Source organism: Lynx rufus, unplaced genomic scaffold, assembly GCF_022079265.1.
Source record: "Lynx rufus isolate CCGP_SWC_20201006 ecotype Redwood Valley unplaced genomic scaffold, mLynRuf1.p SCAF_9, whole genome shotgun sequence".
In the NCBI taxonomy this organism is placed as follows: Eukaryota; Metazoa; Chordata; class Mammalia; order Carnivora; family Felidae; genus Lynx; species Lynx rufus.
The window spans coordinates 73602709-73615562 of NW_025814897.1; the positions used below are offsets into that span (position 1 = coordinate 73602709).

Genomic DNA, 12854 nt, shown 5'->3' on the forward strand with positions numbered 1-12854 from the left:
CTATGAGGTATGTACTATTAGCAGTCCCACTTTATAGATAAGGCAACTGAGGCACAGAGAGGTTGAGTTACTTGCTCCAGGCCTTAGAGCCAGAGCCAGGATTGGAACCCAAGTTGGCTTAAGAGCTTACACTCCAATTACTACAGGCATACCTCATTTTATTATGCTTTGCTTTATTGAGTTTTGCAGATATTGCATTTTTCACAAATAGAAGGTTTAAGACTTCAGTGGAGGAAGTTACTGGAGATGTTATGGAATTAGCAAGAGAATTCAAATTAGAAGTCCCAAAGATGGGACTGAATGACTATAATCGCACGATAAAACTTGCATGGATGAGGATTTGCTTCTTAGGGCTGAATGAAGAAAGCGATTTCTTGAAATCGAATTTACTCCTGGTGAAGATGCTGTGAGGGTTGTTGAAATGACAACAAAGGATTTACAGTATTACGTAAACTTAGCTGATAGAGCAGCGACTGAGTTTAAGAGGGCTGACTCTGAATTATGAAAGAAGTTCTGTGGGTGAAATGCTATCACACAGCATCGCATGCTACAGAGAAATCGTTCCTAAAGGGAAGAGTCAATCAGTGCGGCATACTTCACTGTTGTCTTTTCAAATTGCCACAGCCACCCCAACCTCCAGCAACCACCGCCCCGATCAGTCAGCAGCCATCAACATCAAGGCAACACCCTCTAGCAAAAAGGTTACGACTCCCTGAAAGCTCAGATGACGGTTAGTACTTTTCAGCCGTAAAATATTTTTTAATCAAGGTATGTACATTGTTTTTTTAGACATAATGCTATTGCACACTTAACAGACTACAGTACAGTGTAAACTTAACTTTTATATGCACTAGGAAACCAAAAAATGTATTTGACTCTTTATCGCAATATTTGCTTTATTGTGGTGGTCTGGAACCGAACCCTCGATTATCTCCGAGGTGCCTGTACACTAATGCATATGACGTCCCCACCTCTTGCCCTGACCATCCAGCCTTCCAGCATATTGCTGGAAGTGGACGCAGGGCCCAGGGCTATAAGCCTGGTAGGTGCTCCGAGATTGAGATGGTCAGACAGGCTGGCAGGGCTGGACTACCTGAGGCAGAAAGGTAAAAGTCTCTCCGAACTGGGTGACAAGGGTCAGCCCCAAGTCCTTTGCCTGGCCTCCTGGCTAGGATCTGTGGCACCTTTGGAATGTGGGCTGGCAGCTGCCAGCCCCTGCCCTCCCTGTCCAGCAGCATGCCTCTCCCTCCCCCGCAAGAGCAGCCCAGAGTGTAGGGAAGTTGTGTTGACAACAGAGAAGGCAGAATCCTGGGCAAGTATACGCAGCACTGCTTCAAGAGTGCCACTTGGGGTCAAGCCCATGAGGACCAAGGGCCTCTTTGCCTCAGCAACCTTGCTCACTGCCACCATCCTGAGCTTTCCAACATCTCCTTTTCCAATCCAAAGACCCTCCACGGCCACCCTCTGGACAGACAGAGTGAGCGATAGCCACCCGTGGGGAGCCAGGACCAGAGCTCAATCTGTATGGTGGGCCCAGGACCCCCTCTCTTCAGCCTCTTTCTGCTTAGCATGCCACTGTCTGCCCCAGCCCACCTCAGCCTCCCAGGGCAGGGGCAGAATGGGGGTGGGCAGGAACCGCAGCCCCTCACCATTGAAGCCTTGGTGTCAGGGCAAAGGGCGAGGGCGCAGGAGCCCATCTCCTCTTTCCTGAGCCTGAGCAGAGCTCGGCATAGCTGAGTGTCCTCACACCATTTCCTCCCTGCCTGAGTCTGCCCCGGGGAGGGGAGCCCTGTCAGCCTCAGCCTTTCCCCGTCTGTGCAGGTTCCACACCTCCAATCCTCCAGCTGGAATGTGCTCCTTCATTGACTGCCCTCTCCAGCTGGCAGGGCCCACCCATTAAGCCACCACTTTTTCAGGGAACAAGAGTGGCCAGTCATCTCTTGGGGTCACAGAAACAGCAGCAGGTTGCCAACCTGGGGACTGTTCTTCCCCAGCCATCTGTCCAGCTTGTGGTCAATTGATCATGGGGATGCACGACAGTACAGAGACCCAACTTGAGGGTCCAACACTTCCCACAGCTTCCCCAGTCTGGGGAGGAGGGAGAGGGTGGGGGGTGAGCCGGTCCTGAGCTGGGACTGGGAGGAGCAGAGACAAAAATAACCCAGTACAGTCTCCTGTTGAGGCCAGAAATAGCGTAGTGACAAGTGCCTTGTAACGCCACGGGCTAACAGCAGGAGGGGAGGCTGAGCTGAAGAGGGCCCAGCCTCACACCAGATCCTGGCCCGGCCAAGGGGCCCATACCGTGTCCACTCTACATACCATACTACACTGCCTCTGTGCACACATGCAGTGTGGGGGCCCAAGGGACCATGGCTCAGGACAGGGAATCCGGAGAGATGCTAAATTTGGGTTTGGCCTTGGCCACAGCCACACTGCGCTTGCGCAGAGGGCCGCGGGCCGAGGCGAGGGTCACGGCGTCCAGCAGGGTGCGGTCCTCATCAAGCTGGCGAGCGGTGCAGAGTGGTGTCGGCACTTTGATGGTGTTGCCGAATTTGGAGTAGTCCACGGAGTAGCGGCCGTCCTCTTCCGCCACAATGGGTACAAAGCGCTGGCCCCAGAGGATCTCGTCAGCCAGGTAGGAGGTGCGGGCCTGGGTGGTGATGCCTGTGGTTTCCACCACGCCTTCGAGAATGACAATGATCTCGAGGTCTTGATGGTGATGCAGGTCACTGGGCGCCAGGTCGTAGAGTGGACTGTTGGCATCGATGACATGGTAGATGATGAGAGGAGCCACCAGGAAGATGCTGTTGCCACCCACACCGTTCTCCATGGGGATGTCCACCTGGTGGAGGGGCACCACTTCACCCTCGGGGCTGGTGGTCTTGCGCACCACCTGCATGTGGATGGTGGCGCTGATGATCATGCTTTTGCGGAGGTCACCCACGCGCAGCATGAAGCAGAGACGGCCATGGCGCACAGCGATGACAGCATGCTTGCTGAAGATGAGGGTCTCGGCCCGCCGGTGGGCCTGGGCAGTCTTCATGAAGATGCAGCCCAGCATGATGGCATTGATCATGAGCCCCACGATGTTCTGCACAATGAGGATCAAGATGGCCAGCGGGCACTCCTCAGTCACCATGCGCCCACCGAAACCAATGGTCACCTGGACCTCAATGGAGAAAAGGAAGGCAGACGAAAAAGAGTGGATGCTGGTGACACAGGGCACGGCAGTGCCCTCGCCAGGGGCTAGGTCACCGTGAGCGAAGGCGATGAGCCACCAGACCATGGCAAAGAGCAGCCAGCTGCACAGGAAGGACATGGTAAAGATGAGCAGCGTGTGTGGCCACTTGAGGTCCACCAGTGTGGTGAATACGTCCTGCAGGAATCGGCCCTGCTCCCTGATGTTCTTGTGGGCTACGTTGCAATTGCCGTTCTTGGACACGAAGCGGGCCCTCCGCTCCCGGGCGCGGTACCGGGGCTCCGCGGGGTCCTCTGCTAGCCGAGTCAGTACATACTCCTCAGGGATGATGCCTTTCCGGGACAGCATGGCTCCAGCAACCACCAGGGAGAGGCTTCCCCCATGGAGGGCACCCTCCTGACCAAGTCTTAGGCCTCACTGTGTGGGGTTTCCTCCCTGGGCACCCTTCCACCTGGGGACCACCCTTAGTCTGTGCTGGTGTCACTTCTGAGATGCCTCCCCAACCAGACTCATCCTCACTTCCACCTGGCAACCCTGCTTCTTTAAACCAGCCTCACACCTCAGCGCCCCCTGCCCATTGCCTAGTGAGCCCCCTACCCGGCCTGTTCCCCACCTTGTCCTGGATCTCAGCTCAACTCTCTTCCACCGCTGACCACCCTGGGCTCCCCCTAAGACTCCTTCTCCTCACCCAGCCTTCCTTCTCAACCCACCTCCTCTATCTTGGAACTTAACACCTCCGGATCTTACCAACTCACCAGACCTCACACAACCCCCACCGTTTCTCTTGCCTTACCCATTTCTGCTCCCGGCCCCCTTCGAAGCTCCAGTTTCATATTCTGACGACCCCCAGTCCGGCCTCCACGTATGCTCCCCTTTCTACCTCACCTTCCGTTGCCCTCCCCACCCCCCCCTACCCCCCCCTCGCGGCTGTTCGGGATCTCCCTCCAAGCGCTTGTCCTTTCCGTCTCCTTGGGATCCCGCGCCCTCCGGAGTCACTAACCCCACTGGACTCCACTCCAGATCCCCTCGCCCCCAGCGCAACCTGTCACAGCTCACTCAGAGTCGCGGCCTCTCCGCTCCCCTCCGGCCCCACGCAAGCCCGCGCCGCGCCCCCGCCCGGCGCTCTGCTCCGTCCTGCCCCGCCCGCTCGTCGCCGCAGCACCTGCTCCTGCTCCTCAAGCCGCAGCCGTCGCCTCTCCGCCCCTCCGGCCGCCCAGGCGTCCCAGCGGGTGGTCCTCTCGTCCGTCTGTCCGTGTGTCTGTTGGTCCACTGAGACCGACCTGTGCTAGGTGGGGGCAGAAGATTGAGGGCTGGGGAGCCGGAGGAGTGGAGTGGGGACCCGGGGCCGCCAGGGGGAGCCCGACCTATTCCTGAGCTGGAGGAGGGGCGGGCACAGGATCAAGCCCCGCCCCTCGCCGTTCACACCCCCGCCACGCCCCGCCTTCCTGTTCCAGATTCACAGTCTAGTTTTGGGGGTTTGCCCAATCAGATGGATCAAAAGAGATTCTTCCTGACCAAGCGGGGACACAGAGGGGAGTCGCGACCCGCCTTTCAGTCTGAGGACTGCAGCCCCTAAACACCTTGACTTTCCTCTTCCAATTTTCCCATTCTTAGTTGGGCCAATACCCACCCCTCCTGCAGGATTGGGCTTTGCGGATTCCCAGGGAAAGAAGGCACTGAGGGGCTGCGTCACCAGCCTGGTGACCGGGAGATATTAGGTGGCCGGAGGATTTCTCTACTGACTGCTTCTTCTCTTTGGGGATGCTCTTAATCTTTTCTAAGTCATGGATCCTTTGAGAATTCGATGAAAGCCACGGACTCCCTCCCCAGAAAATAATGCACCTTACTAGTAGGTGTAGGAGCGCAGTTTCACCTCCACTTCAGGGGATGCTGGGTGCTGCAGCCCAGAAGCCTGGGTGGTTGCCTCTTCTTAATTATCCCACAACTACACCCCTGTATTTTTTAATGCTTATTTATTTATTTTGAGAGGGCGTGCAAGCAGGGAAGGGGCAGAGAAAGAGGAAGAGAGAGAACTTCAAGCAGGCTCCATGCTGTCAGCGCAGAGCCCTACATGGGGCTCAATTTCACCAACTGTGAGATCATGACCTGAGCTGAAATCAAGAGTCGGATGCTTAACTGGCTGAGCCACCCAGACACCCCACTAAACCCCTGTATTTTAAAGAGAGTTTGAGCTATCAACACTTGCTTTACACCTGCTTACACCTGCAGCCTTGTTTCTTATACCTTAGGTAGTGGGAGGAACCTGGGTCTGAGGGGCTGTATTCGGGCTGGTTTGGGAACTGGGGGATTCAAGCTCTTGACCTGAACACGAGTGGTGCTTCTACTGCAGGCATCAGCTTCGGATTGCCCTGTGGCTTGGGCTTCACGTGGGGAACCCCAGTTCTCAGCTGGGACAGAAAGCCTTCCAGGTCTGTTGGGGACAGTAATGGCCCTGTCCCCTCTCTGGGGCTCAGATCTTTATGGAACCCTGACCCATGTGTGTCCATTTGTTGGAGTGGGGGCTTGAGGCAGGGATGGAAAGATGGGGACAGTGGGGATATGGGCAACAGTGGGGCAGATTGTAATTTTCATAATGAGTTTTCCTTTTTCTCTCATACTCACCTGCAGGCAGAGTGAACACTGCTACTCAGGGTAAGTGTGAGCTTGGGCTATATTAACAGAGATGCAGTGCTTAGGGTGGGAAGGGGAGAACAGGATGATCAGAGTGGGGAGCTCAATGAGACAGGGTTACACAGGAAACCAGCCACTCAGCCACCAGAAAAGGAGCCATGGAGCACCTCCTAGGGAGTTTGGGCACTATTGCAGAAACTCCAGGGGTTCAATGATAGTAGTTCTGTGTGGTCTAAAGTATAGAACCAGTATAGACACTGAGTGGAACAGGGGCAGGCTGTGATGTCACATATGGAAAAGTCAGTTCTAATAACCAGAGATGACCCATGTCTTTGGAGTATCCAAGTCAAAGTTGGCAGACCATCAAGGATACTATGGAGGGGTTTGGGCCAGAATGGCCTTGGGCATCCTGCGAGACTCCAGTGTGGGCCTTACCCCACCCCTGCTACCTCCCTTCAATCCCTTGGGGTGTGGTGGGTGCAAGGTGAGGCCAGGGATGGAAATCTCCCTCCTCAGGCTCTGCTCTTGGGAGGCCCTTCAGTAGAGGGAGCTGCTAGGCCCCCAGAGACATCCTAGAGCTAGAAAGGCAAAGCCCTGCTTCATAGTATGGCCCTAAGGCCTCAGCTATTATCTGCTCCACCCTTTCCAGGAAGGTGAGCTGCTTACCCAAAGAGCTCAGACTCTTGCCCTGCTCCACCCTGCACCTCCTCATACACATCTCCTCCAAATACTACACTTGTCAGGTTCCTTTTTCACTCAAAACCCTTCTCTACTTCCCTTGTGTTCATAGGCTTATTCCAGACTCTTTTTCCTGGCATTTAAGGCTCCCTGATATTATGCTCCCTCCCCCTGCCCTATGGGTCGTTTCCTCTAACTCTGCCCGTCCAAGTCCCACCCCTCTCACGCCCAACTCAAATCTTGCTTCCCCTAGGCAGTCTGCTAAGCCTTACAGAGCTCTCACTTCCTGATCCCCTCTGGCTCCTGGAATATCCAAAAGGTCTGTATTGGGCCTCTTTCCAGGGACTGGTGGGTTTTCCTTACATTGCTCTGACGCCCTTGCAACCAAGAGGGACACAGGCCCAAGAATCCTGGGTCTACACCCAGAGCCTGGTATAGACAGTACTGAAGGCAACATGTAAATGATAATAATATGATATGTAAATGAGGACCTGCCATTTCTTGACTGAGGGCAGGTATGTACTCCTGTTTCATGATGCTGATAGAAGCAAAGGATATCTGTTGTTTTGGTCTCCCCAGTGTCTGGGCCTCAGCATCTCTGGCCAACACCTGGCCGACTTGTGTGGTATATGCACTGTGATTCCCTCTGAAGGACCACCCTTCTCCCATTCTGAATGCCTCTATATGGGGGACACAGATGGGGTCATGTGATCCAAGCATAGCCAGTCAGTGTATCCTAGCCCTCGGGCCACAGTGTTTGGGTGGAGGTGGGGGTATGACCTAAGTTGTCCATTGAGATTTGCTCCCAAGATTTTTGCTGGAACTATTGGGAAAAAGCATTACTCCTTCAGAGGGATAGGGTCTATGCTGGAGGTGCTAGTGGCCATTTGTCATCAGGGAGGGAGAGGAAGATGGAACCCAGAAATGGAGACACATCCCTGATGTCAAACACGTGGATCCAGCCATGCTTGAAGTAGTGCACTTCCTGGCCTTCTCCGTCATTTAGGGCAATACATTCCAGTTTTTGGTTAAGCCACTTTGAGTTGGATTCCTGTCATCTGTATTGGAAATAGTACCAATTCAGGGTACCCCACAATTTTAATCCAAGAAATAAAGTGAGAAAGAAGGGGACCACTTAGTCTGATGAGATAATCACAAAAATGCTATAACTGTTGTTATGGACTGAATTGTGTCCCACCCCCTAAATCCATTTGTTAATGCCCTAAATTCATATGTTGAAGCCCCCCAGTGTGACAGTATTTGGATATAGGACCTGTGCAGAGGTAACTAAGTCCTCAGGAGAAAGAAAACTTATGACACCTTGATCTTGGACTTCCAGGCTCCAGAACTGTCAGAAAAAACTCTGCTGTTTAAGTCTCCTAGTCTGCTATTTTGTTATGGCAACCTGAGCAGACTAATACAACCTTCTTTTCACAGATAAGGAAATACACTTTTGCCTACACTAACACAGCTTCAGGTCTGCCTGATGCCAGGCAGGCTGGCTCCACTGGACCCCAGGCTGGTCCAGACTCCTGGTTCCTGCCCATCAGACTCAAGGCCTCCGGTAGGAAATAACCAATCTCTTTATTTACAAGTGATTGTACAGTGAGAAAGCCCAGGCAGGAGGCAGGGGCAGGGCGGGGTACGGGGCAGCACTCGGGCTCCAGCAGGTCACTTGTCTGCACGGACAAACGAGGCGAAGACGCTGTCCTTCCGGCTGAGCAGCTTCTCTGGCTCGTCGAACTCAAGGATGGCGCCACGTTTCAGGACAATCACCAAGTCTGCGCTCAGGATGGTGTGCACACGGTGCTGGGTGGGGCAGGAGGGGGCCGGTCAGGGTGGGGGGGGGCAAAGAAGGGGCAGCTGGGGGTATCCCTCCTGCAGTTTGGAGGAGGAGGCCTGTGGATGGAATGTCCCATCTCTGTGGCCACTGCCTTTTCCTGGGGTGGCTGTGACTCCAAGCCCTCTGTCCACTAATGATACCCCCCTTCCCTTACCAAATCTCAGCTCTGCCCTCACCTCTAGGCTTCAAGACTCAGGATTGCCCCACACCCCAACCTCCACTTCCTATGGAGCAGTAACCCTAGCCTAGCTCACAGGGCCTTGGAACCTGGAGAAAGAGAGAGGATCTGAAGAAGTGCAGGTGCAAATCCTCCCACACTCCACATCCTACAATGCGGTTTCCCCACAAGCCCTCCAGACTCTTTGCTCTGCATTACTCCAGGGTCCTCTCTTGATTACCAGGCCCGGGGGTGAGCCCAGTGGCTGTCCTCTGATGGCAGCCTCAAGAGGCCAGTCTTCTCTCTGGGTGTTTCCCAAAACCCCAACAAGGGGCCCCTTACCGCGATGGTGACCACAGTGCGGTCTGCGAAGGCCGTCATCACCACCTTCTGGAGGATGTTTTCCTGCCAGGTGGGAGCGACAGCTGTTGGCTCATCTGCCTAGTGGATGGGGTCTGGCCTGGCTTTGGGGATGTGGGGCCCGGGTTTATGGTCCAGCTCCCATGTGATCCCAGTAGCCCACCACTCTCTCTGTCTGGTCCTTGTCTCCCAAGACCAACCAAGTTCTAGCATTCAGGAGCTGGACTCAACCTGTTGGGGGCTCAGTCAGCTCTGTGCACGTATGTGTGCTGTATGTCTGGCTGTGCTGTGTGGCGGGTGATGAGTGTGAGGTCTCTGTGGGTGTGTGTGCAGCTTGTGTGTACGGACACTATAAACATGTCCTAAGACTGGGTAGAATCAGGGTCCCCCAGTCCTCTGCCTTTTCTGCCACAAATGGCCCTTGATGTTAAAGACAACTTGAGCTTCAGGACCACTTCTTGCAAATTTCACCCTAACACCCCATGAAAACTGTCTCCAAGACCCCACCCCATTTATGTGCTCAGGACTGACCGTGGCCATGTCAATGGAAGCCGTGGCTTCGTCCATGATGAAGATGCTGGTCTTTCGCACGAAGGCCCGAGCCAGGCAGAACAGTTGCCTCTGACCCTGGCTGAAATTCTCCCCACCTTCAGTGATGATGGCATCTGAAAACAGCCCCGGGTGAGGGGGGGAGGAGCAGGGCTGAGTTAATCTCGCATTGGGAGTTTAGTAGATGGCACGGCTTGGGGAATGTTGGAAAATGTATGTCCGGGGCAGGTGTGCAGGCATATGTCATGAGGACAGGTGTGCCCAGGGTTGCTGCGCCTTATCCAACGACACAGATGCTCTCTGTGTGGATTTTCAAAGAGAAGAGCGCCCTCTGCAGGTTTGCACTGCTGTGGCCCCAGGCAGTTCCAGGAGGGGGCTTGTGCACTGAGTGTGTATGTGCCGCATGTGTGTGGGCATTGGTGGGGTGATTCTCTGAAGCCAAGGCTTGGCCAGCCCCCACTGCCCCAGGGGTTGTAGCGAATACACCGAGGCTCTGCTGACATCTGGGGTGGGGGCAGGGTCTTCCCTGCAGCCTTGAAGAGTGACCTGTACCTGTGATTTCCCAGTCTGTCCTCTCCTTCCTTGGGGCAGAACTGGGCAAGCAGGTGGATGGGGCGGGCAGGGCTGAATGCACTGCCATGATATGATGAACTTGCAAGCTGTGTCTCACAGCTGTCCCCCCTGGGCCCTGCGGGAGGAGCTAGCCCCTGAAGTGACCAGTCGTGTGGCCTGGGACAACTCACTTGACCTCTCTGAGCTCCCATAAGGTAAAAGGTAAAACTAAACGGTTTCTAAACTAAACTCTGGGCAAACCAAAAACATGGGTGTGAGTTTTGCCTCCTAGCCCATCCAGACGTCCTTGCGTGCCTCCGGCTGCTCCAGCATGAATAGTTACCCAGGCCTCCCGGCAGCGCCTTCACCACCAGCTTCAGCTGGGCTATCTCCAGGGCCTCCCACAGCGTGCTGTCAGAGCACTTCTTCTCCGGGTCCAGGTTAAATCTGGAGGGTGACACAGAAAGTCCCCTTAGGGAAGGGAGCAGGGGCCTGGCTCCGTCCCTGGGGACTGGCAGAGAGCGAGGCTGGTGAAGGGAACAGGGAGCCAGAACCGATCGCCTCGGGGGCCTGGCTGGCAGGGGGCAGGCAGCCAGCTGGTGAGTGGGTGGAGGAAAGTATTCCCAGCCTGATGGTTAGGCTACCCCCTCCAGTGCCTGCCTAGGCCTAACGGGGAAAAAGAACGGCACGGGGGTAAAACTGTGAGGGACCAGGTCAGCCCATAGTGCCCAGAGCCTGAGCAGGGCTTCCTGCCCAGGATGATGGGTAGCCAGCCAGGCGCTCCTGGCCTTACCCACCCCCCCTCCTTTCTATGCTCCAGATCCGAGGTGCGGGGCCTGGGCCCGGGGTGGGCTTGGTGGAGTGGTGGGGCTCACCGGATGGTGCCACTGAAGAGGACGGGGTCCTGCAGGATGATCGAGAGGCGTGAGCGCAGGGTGTGCAGCGGCAGTTTGGCGATGTCGATGCCGTCGATGATGATACGCCCTGTGTGGGGACAGTGTCTCAGGTGGGGCACCAGGGAGTGAGGGAGCTGGCGGTGCTGGGGGCAGGATCAGCCTGGGATATGGGTCCCATGGAGGATGTGGGGGGGGGGGCAGTGATTGCTGGGCCTCCTATGACATCTGACCACACACCAGGACTGAGGTCCCATCTGGCGGCTGTGGGTACACATGGGGTGCCTGTCTTACAACTCACCTTCGAACATGTCCACCATGCGGAAGAAGGCAAGAGAGAAGGAGGACTTCCCGCTGCCTGTGCGGCCACAGATCCCAATCTGGAGAGAGGGGCAGGTACACTGTGAGTAGCTGTGGGGTACCCAGGCATTGGAGGTCACAGCATCTCTTTTGTCCTGGCTTTCTGGCCAGTTTCTTTTTTGGCCGGGCCCGGGCCGAAGTTTGGGCTTGCTTCCTGCAGTCTAGAGGGGTCTAGAGGGGCCTCCCACAGGGACCATTTTGCTGGGCTTGGGCGTAGGTCTTGCTGTGCCTGGTATGCGGCTGCAGGGGAAATGCCGGGGGCGCTCGTACATACTCTGTGTGCACGGGTATGGTAGGAGGGCATGGGGCGTCTGAGTGTGGTGTGCAGGGATGTATCTGGGTGCCCCACCTTAAACTGCAGTCATCTCTGACCCACTTGCTTCCTGGCCCATGGGTACCCACAGAAATGACAATAAGGGATGAGTACAAAGACAGAGATGGTGACAGAGAAGGATGCGAGAGGCAGGGACAGATGGGAGGAGCCAGAGGCAGGGACAGAGGAACACCTAAAGGTCCTAGATAATGAGATGGACAGTCACAGCCAAAGACAGAGAGACAGAGACAAAGAGACAGAAGGAGAGGGTCAGCGTCAGAGCAGAGGGGGAGCGAGGAGGGAATCAGAGAGTTGGGTCAGAGGGCCAGGCAGGGGCTCCCTCCCCAGGACAAGTGCAGCCTCCCTCTCTGCCCCTATGACCTGCTCTCAGGGGGCAGTGCCCTGGTAGAGCCCCCGACCATTTGCAGGGGGGCTCTGACAAAAGCCCTTTAAGCCAGGGGAGTCTGGAGTGTCCATCTCCTTAGTGGGTGAGTGAGGGCAGCAGAAGGAGAAGGAAGAGGGGGTGGGGGAAAGGTGGCCTGAGCCTTGTCGGTGTGAGGAGCCCAGGCTGGAGACTGGGGCGTCTGACTGGGTGTGAGCCCTGGAAGGCCCCGGGGGGCCATGAGGTGACTCTGTGAGGCCGTCCAGCCCTATGTCCTGCCAGCCCACTGACCTTCTGTCCTGGGGAGATGAGGGCGTTGACGTGCTTCAGCACTGGCTTCAGGGAGCTGTCATAGCGCACACTCAGGTTCTGGATCTGGATCTTCCCTTGGTCTGGCCAGTTCTTCGGGATCAGCGAGGGTGCTGAGGGCCAGGCCGGGGGTCAGGCAGCACATGGGAGCCGCAGCTGGTATCCAGGAGGGCCAGCCTACCCCGGCCTCGCTTGTGGCCGCCTCAAGCCGGACATGCCCCTCCTCCGGGCCTCTCCCCTGGCATGCCCTCTCCTCTGGCCCCTCACCTAGCAGTCCCTCGTAGCTCTCCGCTTCGGTTTTCAGAAGCCCGTGGATGCGTTTCACAGCTCCCAGCTGGATCTCCATGTCTGCTAGGTTCCTCACCATCCAGTTGAGGTAGTTGGAGACCTGTGGGGAGTCAGTGGTCACTCGGTGCAACCCTGGCCACCGGGATGCCTCGTCTTACAGCTGAGGGGCCAAAGGTCCTCAATGCCTTCTGCTGACTGTTCAGGGTGGGCCCTCCCTGGAGGCACCGGAGGGTTATAATGAATGTGGATCCTTACCCACCACCTGTCTGGGGCCCCAGTCCTGGGTTAGCCCTCCTGCCCACATTGTCCGTCCTGCATTGGACTCACGGTAGCTTGGGGT

The 12854-nt window shown here is 56.0% G+C and overlaps 2 protein-coding genes across 6 annotated transcripts in view; both read right to left on the reverse strand.

Annotated features, from left to right (window-relative positions):
• Positions 1-2374: 2374 nt before the first annotated feature.
• On the reverse strand, positions 2375-3547 carry KCNJ11 (potassium inwardly rectifying channel subfamily J member 11). Its single transcript, XM_047072480.1, has one exon. The coding sequence runs from the start codon at positions 3545-3547 to the stop codon at positions 2375-2377; it is 1173 nt and encodes a 390-aa protein (XP_046928436.1).
• Positions 3548-8179: 4632 nt separating this feature from the next.
• ABCC8 (ATP binding cassette subfamily C member 8) overlaps positions 8180-12854 on the reverse strand; it is a 77748-nt gene continuing 73073 nt past the window's right edge. For all 5 annotated transcript variants that reach the window (XM_047071321.1, XM_047071320.1, XM_047071319.1 and 2 more), the window contains exons 32-39: positions 12494-12614; positions 12209-12339; positions 11164-11242; positions 10845-10953; positions 10313-10416; positions 9400-9533; positions 8851-8913; positions 8180-8317 (exon numbers count right to left, since the gene is read on the reverse strand). In XM_047071321.1, coding sequence (XP_046927277.1) covers positions 8180-8317; positions 8851-8913; positions 9400-9533; positions 10313-10416; positions 10845-10953; positions 11164-11242; positions 12209-12339; positions 12494-12614 — 879 coding nt within the window. The remainder of the gene's footprint in view (positions 8318-8850; positions 8914-9399; positions 9534-10312; positions 10417-10844; positions 10954-11163; positions 11243-12208; positions 12340-12493; positions 12615-12854) is intronic.

Excerpts from the sequence above, each read along its gene's own strand:
- KCNJ11 (XM_047072480.1), bottom strand. The coding sequence starts at position 3,547 with ATGCTGTCCCGGAAAGGCATCATCCCTGAGGAGTATGTACTGACTCGG.